The sequence below is a fragment of the Athene cunicularia genome (genome assembly GCF_003259725.1).
Source record: "Athene cunicularia isolate RWA chromosome 2 unlocalized genomic scaffold, athCun1 chr2_part1, whole genome shotgun sequence".
Lineage (NCBI taxonomy): Eukaryota > Metazoa > Chordata > Aves > Strigiformes > Strigidae > Athene > Athene cunicularia.
Window position 1 is genome coordinate 47,420,362 of NW_020799095.1, and position 18,946 is coordinate 47,439,307.

Genomic DNA, 18,946 nt, shown 5'->3' on the forward strand with positions numbered 1-18,946 from the left:
TCATTTCTAGAGACATAATAAATAAAGATATATGCAGCTGAACTTTGTCATGCCAAAGATACATCTAGCCAGTAGCCTAGTGACAATGGCAAATAGCAGATGCTTAGGAAAAGCATGTAAGAGCAGAGCAGACATAAAGCTGCACAGTAAACCCTCCCGATGTCTGGAAGTCAGTTTGTGCTTTAGGGCCTCCCTGAAAGATGACTATATCCTCATCTTTGTGTTCAGTAGCTCCCAATGGATCTCATCAAGTTCACCCAAATCTCCTTATTTAATCGTACAGTCCTGGAATCTTTTCCCACCATCCATCCAATTCCTCTCTACAACCTCCCTTATCCTTTCCATCACTCCTAAAATAATCTACTCACTCAGAAAATGCTGATGTCATCAAAATATTTAATTCTGATGCTCTGCGAGCAAGGACAAAAAGTCTATATACTGATTAACTAAACAGTGCCAGAGCACTAGTTAACTAAACAGTGCTAGAACACCAACTCAGACATTGTCCTGCTTTTTCTGTACAGCTAAATGTTAGCACAGTCTAACATAACACTGCTTTGCACCAGCCCATGCTCCTCACAGCAACTTTCATGTATAGTTTGGAAAGTTAATATGGATGAGAGATGTTCTCTCAAACCATGTTCCATAGACAGCGTGGATGAGACCTCTCTGGTTTTATAAAAGAGTTTTGCCATATGGACACAAACAGGGCCACCTGAGTTGTCTTTGTGGTGTGAATGATGTCCCATTTTGATTACTGGTAAAGACTTGAAGCACAGAAATTCATTTTTTTTGGCTACACTTGTGAGAAACCCTAAGGCAGTTCTGGCTTGAGATGGTCCTTCAGAGAGGAAGAGTCCTGGAGTCCAATTCCAGGACTGTTCATGGTCTGAAACAAATTTCATAGCCCCAGGAGGGTTATGGGCCTCTGAGATTTATCAGTAGGTGAGATGTTGTGTTTTGGATGGCAGCTGTAGACTTTGGCATCTCAAGCCAAGCTTCACAATTGGAGCTCCATGGTAATGCTGCGGTACCAAAAACTAATGAGCCTTCTCATTGCCATTAATGCCAATCTCCATGTTTTTTCTTTTCCTTCCTTTACAGTTAAAGTTCTAACTCATAAATTGAGTTTTTCACCCTGACAAGTGCTTGTACATGGAACAGCTTCCCAGTCCCAATGCTCAAACTCCTTTCTCTCCATTCACGTATGTCGCTTAGCTTCACCTCTTCCACGAACCATATATGTAGAGCCCAGACAAAAATACAGACAGTCCCTTAAGATCTCTATGCTAAAACAATGCCTGAAGTGGAAGAATTCTGAAAGCAGCTGTAATTCATCATTCTCAGTGTAATTTATTTCTCCTTTGGGCATTACAACACAGCCCAACATTAAAGCCACTCAACTGCAAAATTATTATGATACCATGAGCATTGCTGTAGAGCACAGATTATGGACAACTACTCAAGCTAAACGGCATGATGGCAAAAGGACAATAAACAAACAACAGTGTTCTACAACTGAATTATGTGTAGGAAATATATAAAGTCTTTGGAAAAAAAATAAACTAGCAATAGAAAATGAGTGAGTCTGCCAGGTCTAACAAGGATGATGAATGTAGTGAAAGTGAGTGAAGAGACTGTTTGGCTAGGAGGCCACTTTCTGACCTCCTGGCCAAAACTAACTGAAACTAAAAATGATCTATGATGTAAGGAGGAAAAAAGTGTTCAGTGACTTAAAGAAGGTCTTGGTGCTGAAATATCACACTGAACTTTTTATGGCTTCCAGTGAAATAAAAGGGATTTGTTAAAGAAGACTGTTGGGACTATATGGGAAAGGTCCTGGTTCTACTGTGTCCATTTCATGGACAGTGGATCCCATTGGCATTCCTGGGTGGATGATCCTTGCTATCCTCTCTAGTTAATTTCCTTAATGCTTCTAATTTTACTTGACAAATGGTCTGTGGCTGCAGTTCAAGTTGAAGATGAGCTTTACTTCGCACCCGTTGATGGCCTGTGTGTTGCAAGAGGATTTCCCCTGTTCATAGAAACAAGCCTCTGGATTTCTGCTAGCTACAGGCATTTCTTGTTTTCTTCCTCACTGGACATGTAAAGCGGGAATGTATTTTACATTCAACTGGAGAACTTATGCATCTGCTATGCCCCTGGATAGATGCCTTAAACCATTAAAGAGATGTGAATCATGATGCTCCACAAGTATAAAATGGTTAGGGGACTGCAGTTAACAGGGATATAAAAAAGCAAAACATACTTCCCCCTAGAATAAAGTTATCCATTACAAAGGCTTCTACATTTTCTTCTGAAGTGCTCCATCAAGGCCACTGTCAAAGATGGGATGCAGATATTAGTAATATTACCTGGTGCCTTCTCTACCTACTGCCTGTCCCAGGATGCTGGAAAGCAGCTTGGCAGAAAAGGACCTGGGGGTCCTGGTGGACACCAAATCAAATATGAGCCAGCAGTCTGCCCTTGCCACAAAGAAGGCAAAAGGTATCCTGAGCTGCATAAGGCAAAGCATGACCAGCAAGGGAGGTGATCATTCCCCTCAGCACTGGAGAAGCTATGCCTAGAGTACGGGGTCCAATTCTGGGCTCCCTGGTACCAAACAGACATGAACATACTGGAGAGAGTCCAGCAAAGGGCCACAAAGATGATGAAGGGACTGGAGCACCTCTCCTATGAGGAATGGCTGAGAGAGCTGAGACTGTTCAGCCTGGAGAAGGGGAAGATCAGGGAGGATCTAATCAATGTGTATAAATACCTGAAGGGAGGGTGCAAAGAGGATGGAGTCAGGCATCAGTGATGCCAAGTGACTGGGCCAGAGGCGGTGAGCACAAACTGAAACATAGATAGTTCCCTCTGAACATGAAGAAACATTTTTCTACTGTGAGGGTGCCTGAGCACTGGCAGAGGTTGTCCAGGGATGTTGTGGAGTCTCTATCCTTGGACATATTCAAAAGCCATCTGGACCAGATCTCAGTGGCCTTGCTTTAGCATGGGTGTTGGACCAGATAACCTCCAGACCTGCAACCTCAACTATTCTGTGATTATGGGACCTTTTCCATTCCTCAGAGATAGCCCAGGTTTCTTCCAGCTGCAGCATCCCCCTTGGCCATAGCCCACCTCCCTACCTACCCTCCTGCCACTGAGAGCCAGGATTTTGGGGCTGACAGAGCAGAACTCACTCAGCAGGGAGGAGGGAGCAGAAAAGAATCCTAAAAAAGGGTCAACATGTTCAGTCAAGGTCAGTTTAATATGTCCAGACAAGTTTGAAACACCTTCAGTGGTTACACTTCTCCCTGTTTGCTATTGCTCTTTTTACCTAGTTGACAAACATCAGTTCATGTTACATGGAGTAGCAGACAGCTGGACTGATAGATAAATTTCTCACAAGGGAATACAACATGTGCATCAACAATTGCTAGTCTGAAGTTTTGGCTTCTTGAGTCCAGGTTTGCACTGCTTTGGTTTTGACTTGATCTGAGAACACTTCAAATTTATCAGGTTTTTTTCTGCTTCATGGCCCTGTGGGAACTATGCAGTGTGGAGGTGTTTGTGTAACCTTGGGCTCTACCTTGAACAGTTTGTTGCTCCCCCTTTTTTTCCACATAGAGAACATTTTTCATCAGATCAGTTTAATGAGTTATTATTATAGATAAATTGCTTTTATCACAAATTTAGACAGCTTCTTATCAGATATTTTAGTATAAAAGGAGTTCTTCATGGAAAAAATGCTACCACTTCATTAAAGATGCTTCAGTTTCTGCTTCTTCTTAGTTGCCTGGGTAAGTTGCAATTGAAATATTTGAGCTGGGAAAGGGTGAACCTCTCAACCTCTAAGAGGTGCAAATTAGAGCATAACATTTTTCTCTCTGCAGTTACTGTGCTAGGGCAAAACATAAAGTGGACACAATTATTCTGGTGGGAAGGGGTTTTCTCTATTGCAGGAACAAGATCTCCATAAGAAAAATCTGCTAGTTCTCTGAGGGCGGGGAAGGGAAACCTACACCCTAAAAGAAAGGGGATTTAGGTTGGTCCACAACCACCTGGCAGTTAGGATGGGGTGTATGGAGTACAGGGAACAAGTCAATTTATATGAAAGCTTTGCATCTTGAAACATTTTATGGTATTTTTCAACCATGGAGGCTTTAAAGAGCCTCCAGGATGGAGAGCAGTCACTGTGTCACCATGTGCGAGTGTCAGTCACTTGATCTTTCAGACCTGCTTAGCTGGCTGCCCTGCACAGCACAAGTCTGTTGCTGGCAGTAACCCGTGATGACTGATGCTGTTTAGAAATCCACATGACAAATTGCACTCCTTTTTTTGTGTGGTTAGGAGCAATCTCTGGAAGTCCCCTAAGGGAGACTCTTCAGGAGGATGTGCTGACGGGACGAATAATTGGAGGCCATGAGGCTGACCCACACAGCTGGAAGTGGCAGGTAAAGCTGGTGTCTTATACTTGAAAAAAGCCTTATACTTGAAAAAAACAGTGAGAAAATGACAGCTTCCACTGTCCAAAGCCACACACACTGTTTCTGCAGAGGCACAGCATGGCTTGGGTGTAAAATATGTTGTCGTTTGATCCAGGTATCGCTTCAGATTGCCTATCCTGACTACCCGGGGTACTACTCTCACATTTGCGGCGGAACCCTTATCACCGGCAAATGGGTCATGACTGCAGCCCATTGCTTCAGCATGTGAGTAGGATAAAAAGCATTAAAATTCTTGCTCTGCTCCCCATTTGTGCTGCAGACAGGAGCCAGACCCTTCTCACCCTCTGAGCCGTTCCTTGCACAGCTGGACGTCTTGCTGCACACTTAATCAAGGGAACTGGAAAACTCTGTTTGCCTTAGTTTTGATTTTACATATTAATTACTGACTTTCTGGGAGTGGAAATCAAGCTGATTGCTGATTTACATAAGAGGAGGTGCATTTGCATAAATGTGAGCATTTTGAAGGGGTTTGCATCCTGAGAAACCTGCAGAGATGGAGAGATTGAACAAAAGGCATGTTTCCTAGCTCACAGGCCATGTTGTACAATTTGCTCTGCATCATGTCTAACATGCACCACCTAAATGATACAACATGACACCAATAAGCGAACACTCCTTTTTAATTACTTATGCCTTTAGTGAATGTACTTACAATAAAGTGTAATATGCTGATCCTTCACACTCTGTTTCAGACAGATGCAGAGATGCAAAATGAAGGTTTTTGTTCAAGACCAACCTCAGCACTGTTAGCTGATGCTGCACCTTCACTTGTTTTGCCAGCAAACCACAGGCAGCATTTGCCTAATTCATAAGACCATTTAGCTACAGTCCATTGAAAATCTGCTGGTGGAAGGTGCTTTACAAATTATTACACTGGTGGAAGGTCTCAGTGGTACAGGAATTACACTACAAAGCTAGCTGTGGGGAGTGGTTTTTACATTTCATTTACATTACATTTACATTCATCACATATTCTGTGATTCATTTTCAGGCCAGAAGGATCAACCTACCGAGTGGTTCTGGGTGAGCATGATCTCTTGCAGGAGGATGGCACTGAGTACGCTATTGATGTGGATAAAGTCTTCATTAACGAAGGCTGGAATCCCAATAAAATTGCCAATGGGTAAGTATTTTGAATATCATCAGATGGTTGAATGGTGCTTAGCACCTTGTCCCACTAGCATTTATGTGTATATTCAGTCCAGTTTCCAGTGAGGTTGGATTTGTGGGAAGCACTGGAGGATGGTGCAATGGAGATTTCCCAAATGACCTCCTCTCTTGGAAGTGTTACATGGTGTCTTTGTGGATGATCTTAGTCCTGTTTTGCCCAAGATGGGGGAAGAATGGGCCTCACAGATGGATCCAGGTTGTACAGCAGATTCAGGAGCTTGCCAGCAGTCACAGCACTGTTTGCATCTGATGAAGGGAAGCCAACAAGGAAATGCCGACAGACTGTCTTAAACCACCCCTCAGAGGCATGCTTGTCAACCCAGGGTCCACTGAAATTCACTTTGAGGTTGGGTGCCTCCAAAGAAGTGAAGATTTGGGGGTGTGGGGGGTGTTGGGGGTGTGTGTGGGGGTGTTAGTCCTTTATCAGTCTGTACCATGACCTCTTCTTTCTTAGTTATTCATATTTTCCTGTTGCCTGTGATATCTATAAGGATTAATTAATGATGTTTGCAAGGTGCTACTTTATCATCATGCCAGAGGCTAGAGACCTGTATAAGTGATAAAATGTGAGTGAGGACATATGGCTTATGATAATTCAGGATTTTCAGTAAAGAGTCTTTTACCTGTACCCCATTTCAGCTATGACATTGCCCTGCTGCGCCTCAGTTCTCCTGCCTACGACAATGGGTTTGTTGAGCTGGGACTGCTTCCATCTGAAGGAGACATTTTGCCCAATGACTATCCTTGCTATATTACTGGATGGGGTGCAACTAGTGGTAAGTAAGGGTGAAGGAGGAGTGTTGAGGGTCCCTCCTGGTTTCAGAGGGACCTCTGTGCAGGTAAGGCTGAACAAGGTAGGGTGTGGGCTTCCTTCCTCAACTGCTGGAGCTTCTGAACCAAAACCTTACCCTTTCTTTGCCAGTGGATGGCAGTGTCCCAGACAGACTGCAGGAGGTGATGATGCCAATTGTTGACCATCAGATCTGCTCCCAGGATGACTGGTGGGGATCTCAAGCAAAAGTCACTATGATCTGTGCAGGTGGAGACGGCGTGAGGGCTGGATGCAGTGTAAGATCTGTTATTATAAGAGGATTTTCAAGACCTTGCTGTTCCTTCAGCTGGGACCTGGTTTTGCCATTTCTTCACCTGCAATAGCTCTGCTGTAAATCCTGGCCCCTTTGCTGCTTTCTGCTGAATATCTTCTAAACCAGACTGCTCCACATTCCTCCAGGTCCCCACAGAGCAGCCAGCAGAGAGAAAACCTCCAAATCCTCAGGGTGTATCTCTCCCCTCTGATTTTGGAGGGGAGATTTGCCCTTTATTCCAGCAGCATGTCCCATTGACCAGCTCCGGGGGACTATGTTGAGACTTTATCAGTCCCCTCTGCCCTTATCCAAAGGATGAAGCTGCAGGGTAGTCTTACCACTCCTCCAATGTTGCTGTCATGTTGCACCCCAGACCAGGCAGTGCTTCCTGCTGCTTGTCATCCCTCTCCTCCCCAGACACTTACATGGACAGCTGAGGTTGCTGCAAGTATTGGCTATATCCAGCTACACTGTCTAGCCCAGGTTAGGTGGAAAAGGAAGATACTGTGAGGTTCCCTTTATCCCAGGGACTCCAGGTGGCCCCAGGTGGTAAGGAGGTTTGGCATGTGAAGGCAGGCGATACCTGTTACCTCTGCCCATATTCCCTTCCCTACAGAGGTGGGTTCCGGTGAAAGTAAACATGCAGAGCCCTGAAAAAAAATAATGGACAAATATGTAACATATTTGATTATGTAAATATATGAATATAGTAAAATATAGAAATAAAACAGGTTATATAATTATACATAGCAAAATTATAGGTATAGTATAATTATAAATCTATTGATATTTAGTTTATTTTTTGGTGTGGTTTAATTATGGCAGAACCTTGTTACAAACTGGGTTCTGAGCCAAGCAAGAGCCTTTATCTTCTCATATATTTTAACTCAAATTGCTTTCTTTTTCACCACCTTAACTTCCTGGGACCCTTTGAGCACACTTGTTTGCAAAGCACAGGGGGAGCAGCATTTCCCTTCTACCTGGTTCCTTGTAGCTGCAGAGTGCACTGATATTTTAATGGAGATGCTGCGCAGGTGGACCTTGTTGGGGAGGATTACATGTGATGCAATGTGCCCTGGACCATTTCTTACAGTCACTATATTTGCAGTGGTGGTGGTAAATGAGAGTTTCAGCCCTTCCTCAGATGTGTATGTATATGTGTGTGTGTGTCTGTGCATGTAGACTAAGATAACAAATAGTCTGATCTTTGCAACACCTTGGTAGGTGCTGGGTAGTCTCTGCTCCCATGCTGCTGGAGAGCAGCCAGCCCTTTGCTAAGTAAGCAGCACAAATTTTTACTTTCATGTTCAGAACAGTGATTAACTAACAAGTGCTGCTTAGTCCTATCCAGTCATTCCTCAATTGCTCAGATAATTTGGCTTAATATGTTCCTCTCCTTCCTCTGATCCAGGGGGACTCTGGGGGCCCTCTCAACTGCTACAAAGACGGTCACTGGCAAGTCCATGGGATTGTCAGTTTTGGGCTAGTTCCTTACTGTAATACCTACAAGAAGCCAACAGTCTTCACACGTGTATCAGCCTACGTGGACTGGATCCGCAATGTAAGTTGCTTAGCACCTGCAAGGTAACCTGACGCATCTTCTGTGAAGGCAAGGGAGTGCCAGAGTCATTGGAGTTTAATTTTTTAATAGTTTATTTTTTTAAACTATTAAGAACTGAACTGGGGGATCTAGGGAGATCTAAAATCAGGATATTTAGTGCTACTTTTGGTGTCATCAAACAGTTTTAAAGAAGGAGATGCTGTCTTATAGTCTGAAATGTTCTGCTGAGGACCACAGAAAAAACTCAAGCCAGGCAGGAGCTGGGCTTTGTGTCCAAAAAATGACCATACTCCAGGAAACCACTGAGGAATTAGCTAGCTGGTGAATGGAAGATGCAGTAGACATAAAACATCTCTGCAAGTGCAAGTCCTGCAGTGCCGCACTGTGCACTTTCAGCTTTACATTTGACAAAGAGCAATGAGCTCTTTGCTCACAGAAATAATGTCTGGCACAAGAAACAGCTGTTTCCCAGGCACAGGTGGTGGTTCTGTAGAAATGCCACTGTAAACCATGGGACCTGCTGGAAAGAAAGGTGGGGAGGGATATTTTAAATCACTGCACGTAAAAGGGAGGCTACTGTGGTCCATAAACCTTTCTGGGTGGGAACATGTCACTGGAGCAGTCCCCTGTCCCAGCTGGGAACAAACCCTGCTTCAGAGCCCTTACACGTGATGGAGACATGCATTATTCTGGCTCTGTACTGAATTCACTTCTCTTTTGTTTTCCAGATTATAGCAAATAATGGGGGTTTCTAGAGAAGGATTGTCTGGTGCATGAATATGAGAAGAGCTAGAATTAAGTATTTCTGCTCATTAACTCCTCTCATCCCTTCTACACCTCTTTGGGCTATTGATAGAAAAAAATGGCTAAGAGTATAATAAACTATCAGTGATTACAACCAGTGACCTGTTGCTGTGTTTGCTTGGCCTTAGGCACAGGTTCAGACCCAGTCAGCAGGGAAGGAGGTTCCAGCAAATGCTGCAGCCTGTAATGACAATATAAACCGATGACAGTGTTCTTAACGTGGGGCTGGGCTGTGGGCAGCAAGCACGGCTCTTTAGGGCTTTCATTTTAACACCAAACCCACCCTGCAGAAAATGACCATGATGAGTTTTTTTGGCTGAAGGATTCCATAAGGATAACCCCACCAGTGGCAAATGTGGTCAGCTTGGTGCTTGCAGGTTGGTGGGAGCAGAGCAATGGTGTGATGCTGCTGGGCACAGGTATAAACTGGGAGAGGAGTGGCTGGGGAGCAGCCCTGCAGAAAGGGCTCTGGGGGTGCTGGTCAGCAGCAGGGTCAGTAGGAGTCAGCAGCCTGCCCTGGCAGCCAAGAGGGCAAACCACATCCTGGAGTGCATCAAACACAGCATGACCATCTGGTCAAAAGAGATGATTATCCCACTGTATTCAGAGCTGGTGCTAACTCACCTTGTATACTGTGCACAGTTCTGGGCCCCACAACTTAAGAAGGGTGTTAAGGTCCTTGATGAGTCCAGAAGAGGGTGACAAAGCTGGTCAAAGGGCAGGAAGGAGTATCCTAAGAGGAGCTTCTAAGGACTTTGGGTTTGTCTAGTTTGGAAAAAAGGAGGCTGAAGGGAGACCTCACTGCTCTCTACAGCTTCCTGAGGAGGGGAAGTGGAGAGGGAGGTGCTGAGCTCTTCTCCCTGGTACCCAGTGCCAGGACGCATGGGAATGGTTCAAAGCTGCACCAAGAGAGGCGGCCGACTGGACATTAGGAAGCATTTCTTTACCAAGAGGGTGGTCAAACACTGGAACAGGCTTCCTAGAGAGGTGACTGATGCCCCAAGCCTGTCAGTGTTTAAGAGGCACTTGGACAGTGCCCTTAACAACATGCTTTAACTTCTGGTCAGCCCTGAAATGGTCAGGAAACTGGACTAGATGATCATTGTAGGTCCCTTCCAACTGAAATTATTCTATTCTATTCTATTCTATTCTATTCTATTCTATTCTATTCTATTCTATTCTATTCTATTCTATTCTATTCTATTCTATTCTATGCTATGCTATGCTATGCTATGCTATGCTATGCTATCCTATTCTATTCTATTCTATTCTATTCTATTCTATTCTATTCTATTCTATTCTATTCTATTCTATTCTATTCTATTCTATTCTATTCTATTCTATTCTATTCTATTCTATTCTATTCTATTCTATTCTATTCTATTCTATTCTATTCTATTCTATTCTATTCTATTCTATTCTATTCTATTCTATTCTATTCTATTCTATTCTATTCTATTCTATTCTATTCTATTCTATTCTATTCTATTCTATTCTATTCTATTCTATTCTATTCTATTCTATTCTATTCTATTCTATTCTATTCTATTCTATTCTATTCTATTCTATTCTATTCTATTCTATTCTATTCTATTCTATTCTATTCTATTCTATTCTATTCTATTCTATTCTATTCTATTCTATTCTATTCTATTCTATTCTATTCTATTCTATTCTATTCTATTCTATTCTATTCTATTCTATTCTATTCTATTCTATTCTATTCTATTCTATTCTATTCTATTCTATTCTATTCTATTCTATTCTATTCTATTCTATTCTATTCTATTCTATTCTATTCTATTCTATTCTATTCTATTCTATTCTATTCTATTCTATTCTGCAGCTGGCAGATTTTTTGGCTTGCAGAACTGGATTCTCTTTATATTCCTAAACAAACAGCTTCAATACAGCACTCTTATACAGAGGGCAACTGCCTCAAGTATACAGGCAAGCTCAACTGATGGAAAGTACAATCCATCTTATTCTTAAATTCACTCTGTACAGGATGGGGTTTTTTAAATGCATTGTATAAGACTAAGTTCATAGAAAAGGGAGTTTCTGGGGTGCTTTTCTAGTGAGGAAGCAATAAATTCGGTGTAAAATAATCTCCTGTGCCATTAGGCATGCAGGGACCTGTACCCCATCCAGCCAGGCAAGCCTATCTGCAGTGTCAAACTTTTCTAAATAAAAGCCGTGTTCCTACTAAACACACAGCAGGGTAAGTAAAGGGAGGGAATGAGGAAGAGAGGGAGATGTACAAGCACAATAAAGCAAGATTTGTCTTTTCATGAACTACAAAACCATCTTCTAGGAATGCACGGAGAATCCCACAACCTTCCCTCTCCTCCTTTTGCTGTATATAAGATGAGCATTTATGAATGAAGGATTTTGATTTGGCTCTTTTTCCATTTTAAACTACTTATGTCCCATCGCTCCTAAAGTCTGCACACACCTAGGGCATAGCAGTATTTTTTGCAAAACCCTTTTTTAGGAATGCACATTTCTTCTCTCGAAAAGCCACTAGAGGGCGTTGGCAAACCAAAGGAATATCCAATCCGGTTATCACTGACTGCTAAAGAAGTTTTGTGGCCAAGAATGTTAAAATGGCATGTACACAGCCTTGCACTCTGTCCTTCGTGTTTGCTTGCAGACACACAGATAAGCAATGACACACAGGAGCTGCTTTTCGCTGCCGTTATCCAGAGGTCTGACTTGCAAACAGATAAATCTCCCTTATTACGGCAAGCACAAATGAAAACGAAACCAGTGGTGCTTTCTTTAAGGCTTGTAAAGGAGTGGAGTCCCAGCTGTATTTTTAGCTCTCTGCTTTATTGAACTGCACTTGGCAATGTCTCCTGGGTGTTCAGTAGTTTGGCAATTCTCTTCTGACAAGTTAAAAAACCCCTGTATCTCAGCTTTCCTGCCCCTTAATATTACTGAATGGTTCTTGCTCATTTTAAGACAGCATGTGTGATTTCTGCTGCTATATGAAGTTCAAATATTTAACTTCTCCTGAAAGAGCCTGGATCTGTTAGGCTCACTGATGGAGTAATGTCCCTTATAAGAGCACTTAGCAGCCAAGTGATGGGAACATGCTGGCATCTGAGATCTTGGCCTGACTACATTCAAGTTTTCCCTTTGAGTTTCAGAAGGAATTAAAAACACATAGATCAAAGGTTTTGGGAAATTAGATTTTTTAAGGGAGTCCCTCAGAAAGTACTCAGATGCTGAGAAGTGAAGTATTAGAGTGCCTGGTGGTTTTGCAGTGTCTGATGCCTGGGCTGGGGGTTTAAACCCTGTGTGCTTAGTTCATGGGCCACGGGGGGATTTGGGGATGTCTCATGGAGTCCCAAATTCTCATCAGTCTCCATCCCTGGCCTGGGCTGAGCAGAACTGGGAACTGTTGGGGACATTCCTGCTCCCTGGGCCAAAAGCACTCCTGGGACCATGCTTGTTAGCAATTTAATGAGTATGCATTGTCACAACCCAAAACACCTCAGCCATTCCCTGTTCATCCCCTGATGTGATAGCAGTGATAGGCTGTACCTGCCCAAAACTATGCAACTGCCCTGGTCTCCACGGGGCAGCTGTGACCATTGGGTGCTTGAAACCTCTTGTCACAAGCTGCTCTGAAAGCCAGGCTGGACATTACTCCTTTAAATTCTTCCTCCACATGAGCAAGACCTGGACCTATTGCTGCAACAGCCAAGAGGAGAAGCCTCAAGCTGCACTGGCAGGAGCAGGAGAATCAGGTGCTGGAGTCGTACAGCTCTAATTCAGGGTCATTATCACGTCCCCAGTGCCAAGAGGAGTGTTTCTTTCCATGTTTTGATGACAGGAACAGCTTGTGCTTCTCAGCCATGATTTATTGCGTAGGATAAGAGAGAGACGATAGCCTGGCAGCACGTGGACAGGGTACATGTGTTTCTCCTATGCCTCATTTACCTCTTTCTATCCAAGGGCCATGCTAGAGCTACTTGCTCCCCAGAGCTGCTGTGCAAAGCTGTGATCCCAGGAGCACACCTCAGGAAGCCTATGGAAAATGCAGTGTTTCATGCAGGTTTTACTGTGTGAAGATACTAGGGGTCACAGTGATATAACATCCAATGGTATCCATTGAGAAAACATGGCTGGGCACAGTACTATAATGCTCATACGTAATGGTCCCACCCTTTTCTCCAAAGCTGGGTGGTGAGGATGCAGCTAAAACAGGGAACAAATTATATTTTGAAAAACTCCCCAACTGACCCCTACATCTTTATGGGGCACAGAAAAAGGAGCTGTGGCAAAAGGACACATCTCTTGGGGGTGGTCCCACCAGGTGTAGGGTGCTTCAGTGAGGTGTAGGAATGGCTACGACACCTTGAACTATTTGGGGAGGTAAGGCTGTAGATACTGTGAAACACAGCTTGGGGGTGCAGGGATCAAATACAGTGGTCAGTGCCATTAGGGATTTTTGAGGACATCCCATCCTGAGTCAAAGAGGCAGAGCTCTCCTGAAGTTCCTTGTCATCTCCACCAGCCCCATGGGGATGTCTTCATACCCTTGAGCATCTCAGCTGTCCCAAAACACAACAAAGCTGGGGAGCTTTAAAGTCACACAGGTAGAAGTTCAGCAATGGGACCTTCAGACACACCACAGCTGAATAGAGATGTTCTGGTTATAGACATCTCCTCATCCAAATAGTACTCTGAGCTGCTATACTTTATCAGCATAACCCCCAAAATCTCTAGTTGAAATTATATCACTACTTCACCCAATCATTCCTTGTTCACCTGCAGACAAAAATGATGGCTATTTGGGAGTATGACTACAATGGTCTCTCTTGCTTCCTGACAGCTATTCAACCTTAATTACCAGAAAGCCCTTTGGGATGTTTCCACTATGAAAACCACTTCAGGACCACTAAGTTCTCATCCCTATTTATTTCAAAGTAGTACCCAAGTATTTATTTCCAGGGAAGTGTAATAGATAACAGTTTCCTATGCAGGTTATCTCAGTGGAGCAGGTTTATTTTGCAGGGAGATCCTTTTATGTTATTCATTCTGGTGTCAGGATTCTCCTGTAATGTTTTACCCTGGTGTGTGGCTTGTGTGGTCCCCAGGGAATCTGGTCCCCAAGCTATCTGGAGCCTTTCAGCCTCCTCAGCTGAACTGATCTGGAAGTATTCACAGCCTTCAAACTCATGCAAAAATATTTCAGCTCTGCTGGTCCCAGATATTCTCCCTTTGGTGGGTTGAACCTACTGATGTGATGGAGCCAGGGCATGTCCAACCACAGTCATTTTGGTCCCTCACTCAGCTTCTCTGGCCAAAATGTAGGTGCATCTCTGGGGGGTTGAGCATTTACCTTCTGGAGATGGTTTCCTCCAGCTGTGGATGTGTGTGCTAAGCCAGGTGCAGAAACACAACCAAGCCCCGGGACATTCCCACCTCTCCTCCACACTCAAGCCGGCCATTTAAGCCTTATTTTACTGGTTTTTAATATGATACTTCAGTGAGATACATGGTGTCTTTGGTGCCACAGAGGAGGACAAGCATTGCCGAAGAGCAATTTGGGCAGGACTGGGAGGCTGGGAGAAGGAAGCAGCTGCCCGGTAGATGGCAATAGTGCCATTCAGCTCAGCAGCAGGTTTAGAGATATAAAACAAACTGATGGAAACTGTGGATTAAGCATCATTGAAAACTTAATGGTCATAGCTGTGAAAACTTAGTTCTCTCTTTTAACTGTTTATCTGAAGTCTCACTTTAGCCAGAGCTTTGGCAACAGAGGAATTTTTGCTGTTTTACACAGGGAAGACGCCAAAGCCAGAATACTTATTCATTTAGCATCATCTGTTTCCCCAGATACTGAGGACTCACAGCTCCAGAGATTATGACCACAGAGAGACCCTCACATGGTGCAGAAATCAAACTGCTTATATTTTGCTATGTAATTTGGGCTGATTTGGTGGAGAGGACACTTTCTTACAGTGCTATGAGTATTTCTGTGATGTTGAACATCGATACCCCAAAGAACAAGGAATAAGAGATTAATTTTTTTTTTCCCCATCCCATAGCATTGAGAGACTAAAACTCAAATGGGCCACAGGAATGCGTCAATGATTGCCAATTCTGCAGTGTCTATTTTATAGGAAAGCCAGGGTGATCTCTAGGTCTGAGTTAAAAATCTCAGCACCTACAAGCTCAATCCTATGGGAAATGCATGTACATGGGCAAAGTGCCTGTTACAGTGACAGAGGCCAGCAGGGAGGCAGAGGTGTCACCCGGGACACTTTTATTGCCTTTCCAGAAGGCTTGAGCCAACCTTATCCCCTGTAGTGTCATGCTGCTTGGTCACACAGTGCAAACCTGCCTTTTTCTTCTACCAACCAGACACATGATAAGAAAAGGTATTTTTTCCCAACGCTCCTGTCTCCAAGCAGACACAAGCCCTTTGCATGCAGGATCTGGCCCTATGGAAATGCCCCTGCTGCTGCAGAGCCAACACCCCTGGCCGTGCCTTGCCCTGGACCTCCTGGGTTGTTGTTTTTTTTTTTCCCAGACAGAGATAAAGTCCATCCTACCCGTCATTTTATAGCTGTTTCTGCCGAGAAAAGTCCTTGGGTGTCTCATTCCCGCATGGCGCCAGGTCTGGCGGAGCCAAGCCTCACGTCACAGCCCGTCTCCACCGGCCCTGGGTCAGTCGTCAGATGACTCATCCCTTTTCCGGAGGCTGCTCTGACACTCGGAGAGAAATGCTTTCTAGTCTGGTGGCTGCACGCATGGTTCAAATCTTGTAGACACCTAAAAATGAAACGAAAGTGGGTGATGAGTAATTCTGTGCCTCTAGGTGTTACAAGCAAGGCATACAGGTTGGCTGTATGGAGGTAAAAAAGAAAATAAATTAAAATAAAGAGGGTGATGAAGCCCTAAGCAAGGTGGGGAGTACACAGACAGGTTTAATTGGGATCAATGAATCACCCGATCCCAGGGATGGGAAGGAGCACCACTGCCTGCTGTCAAATGGGATGTGTGTCCAGACTGGGGCACATCCATCCTGGTGAATGCAGAAAGTCAGCTTGCCTCGACCCTGCCATGGCCAGGGAGCAAACTGAGGGTTGCACCTGTGTAGGTTTTACCCCTTTTAAGATGCAGTCCTGTAAAAGCTGAGTGGCCATGGCTTTAACATCAGCACCTCGAAGAGAGACAATCCCCAGCCAGCTGGGGAAACTCCTCCAGGGCTTCTCCTGCCTTGCTCTTCAAAGTAAACATCTCTTGGCACAAAGAGGCTGTGATAAACTCTGCTGTTTCCCCATGGAGATGCCTGTGCCGGAGGCTGGTTGATAGGATGCAGCACCTTGGGGATGTTTCGGCACTGTTCCTTGGAGGGTGACATGTCCCCTGGCCACCACAATGCCCTTTGCTGGGGCACAGTGCTAAGTCATCGCCATGAGCTGAAAACTCACAAGTGAGGCAGTTGGAGCCATATGCTGGGGGGTTTTCCCCTCCCAATCAGAAAAGTATCAATGTAAGAGGGAATCATAGGCATAAACCCCTTAAAAGAAAAAAGAAAATACAACTAAACACTTCCTTCTGGGTGGGAAAACTGGAGTAGGGATTCACTGCATGTTGCAGAATAGCCACAGATGGGCCTCTCTCAGTATTGCTGTTTTTACGGCCCAGCAAATAATTTGTAACAAATAGTTTATTCAATTAATTGAGCTTCTCCGCTCTGGGGGCAGATGGCAACCTTTAAAAATGGATTCCCGATGGAAAACTAGACAATGGCATTCTTAGGCCTACTTCCTTTGCTTTCAGGTCAATGCCAGTGGTTAGGATTTATGCCTGTACTGCCAGATGCAAGCCCATGGGGCAGGTGTGCATTTCCCCATTCAGGTTTCTGGGATTTATTCAGCTTTTCTGTTGCACCATGGGCTGGCTCACATCCTCAACTTCTTACTTCCCTGCTGCTGCCAGGACCAAGCCTATTTTCTCTGCTTTTCCCCTGCAGTACAAGATCATGGCAATGCTGCTTCTTGGCTGCAACCTTCCAGGTCCCAGGGGTGCCATGGGGTGATAGGAACAGTCTTTAGCCCGTGAGTGAAAGAGGATTCCAGGGATTCCCAAGGGTTTCTCAAGATTTCTCCTGTATGTTCCTTGGTGATGGAGATGCTGCCATCATCACTGTATTTTCCGTTGTCCCATGGACAAGGACAGCCACCATCCACAAGCCAAGATGTTGCATCACATTTTTGCCCTTAAATTAATTAAGCAAATCACCAAAAAGGTCCCTTCTAGTTCCAGCCCTGGGAAAAACTACTCTTGCCAGCCCAGACTCTCTCCCAGCCAAAATGTGCCAGTTCAGCTTAAAATTTGAAAGCAGAGGCTGGCACTGAGTGCTCATCTGTGAAGAAACTTCTCTGGATGAACTCAGAGAGACTTTTGGGCACACCTCATGCATCTCCAGCTGCCTCAAGAGTCTCTCTCATGTGCTTTGCTAGTGTTCCCCACTATGTTTCAGTGTGCTGTGATGGACCTGGGGACACCTTGGAGGCTACCTGGGAAGTCCCCCAGTTGCTGTGTATGAAGCAGAGCTCTGCAGGGATGGATGAGCTGCCTCAGCTCCACACCTCCTCCAGGGAATATGTCCCCTTCACTCTGGGAATCTATACTACGGCTGGTTTCCCACTCTGGGACTGGCCCGATGCCGGTGTTGAGCCTCCCAAGCTCCTCATATGCCTTTCCCCAGTGCAAGGACATGGGGATGCTCTTCCCCAGGCTGCTTTTGGGGGTGGGTGAGAAAAGGAGTGGGGGTCCCCAAGCTCAGGAGAAGCCTCTTGGAGGACAGCAGGCTGGGACATGGACTGCTTCTGCCTTGGTAGGATGCTTTCATCTCAAAACTTGGGGTGGGAACCCCAGGGAACCCATTAGCTTCAAAAAGGAGTCAAAAAATCCAAAACCAAAAAAGGGACAACTATGACATATAATGCAGCATACGCACTCATCATTCAGATTTCTGAGCCACAGTAAAGGATAACCAGGGTGAAGACACTGCCGTACTCAAAGTTCTTTTATTGAAAGTATAATGGAAATTTCTTCATATTGCTTTGATGAAATGAGAGACAGCAGCTGTAGACAAATATGCTTTTTTATAAACAAATGCAAATGGATAAGGTAAAAATAAAGCATTTTTTTTAACTTGTACCTTTAAGCAACATAATCACAATATATACACAAAGAAAGCTAAAATAAAGCTATGTTGAAACCAAACAGTTTCAATCAATACATTAGATAATTACAGATTGTGTCAATAAATACCCAGCTTTTAAACTGTTTAACAGGCAACTTTTTACACAGATACCGAGAAGAAAAAAAAATTATATATTTACAATTCAGTGCCCTGAAAAAAAAAAGATTAAAAAAATCTTTTTTTTTTTTTTTTGGCACCAACACAAATAAAAAGAATAAATTATAGAAAAAATCCACAAAGGCAGGAGTCTATCCCTGTCATTCATTAAAAAAAACATGTTGTGTGTATATATATAAAATATATACATATATAGACATACATACTTGTATATATATGGATATATTATATATATATATAAAAATACATATATATGCAGACAACCTAGGAATGTTATAAAATATATTAGTGCCAATAAATACAGAATGGTACCAGACTTTCAACTGTCAGTATTTTTGATGCAGTCTGAAGGATAGAAACTACCACCTAGGAGATAACTGAAGGGGATTTTTCAGTCTAAAGAAATGACGACAACAAAAAATAATAATAATAATAATTTTATATATATATATATATATATATA

General features: G+C 43.7%; 1 protein-coding gene across 1 annotated transcript; it reads left to right on the forward strand.

The window, feature by feature from the left end:
* Positions 1-1,578: 1,578 nt before the first annotated feature.
* On the forward strand, positions 1,579-9,170 carry LOC113477290 (elastase-1-like). The gene is made up of 8 exons (XM_026843527.1): positions 1,579-1,624; positions 4,354-4,457; positions 4,606-4,715; positions 5,503-5,634; positions 6,321-6,457; positions 6,604-6,749; positions 8,178-8,327; positions 9,056-9,170. Exons 1-8 carry the CDS (start codon positions 1,579-1,581, stop codon positions 9,080-9,082), a joined length of 852 nt encoding a protein of 283 aa, XP_026699328.1. The 3' UTR covers positions 9,083-9,170.
* Positions 9,171-18,946: the final 9,776 nt, after the last annotated feature.

What these genes read in the sequence shown, in the direction of transcription:
- LOC113477290 (XM_026843527.1), top strand. Translation starts at nt 1,579, where the DNA reads ATGAGTGAGTCTGCCAGGTCTAACAAGGATGATGAATGTAGTGAAA. An exon ending in CCCAATAAAATTGCCAATGG is followed by an intron (nt 5,635 to 6,320) that starts GTAAGTATTTTG and finishes ACCCCATTTCAG; the next exon opens with CTATGACATTGCCCTGCTGC. An exon ending in TGGATGGGGTGCAACTAGTG is followed by an intron (nt 6,458 to 6,603) that starts GTAAGTAAGGGT and finishes TTTCTTTGCCAG; the next exon opens with TGGATGGCAGTGTCCCAGAC.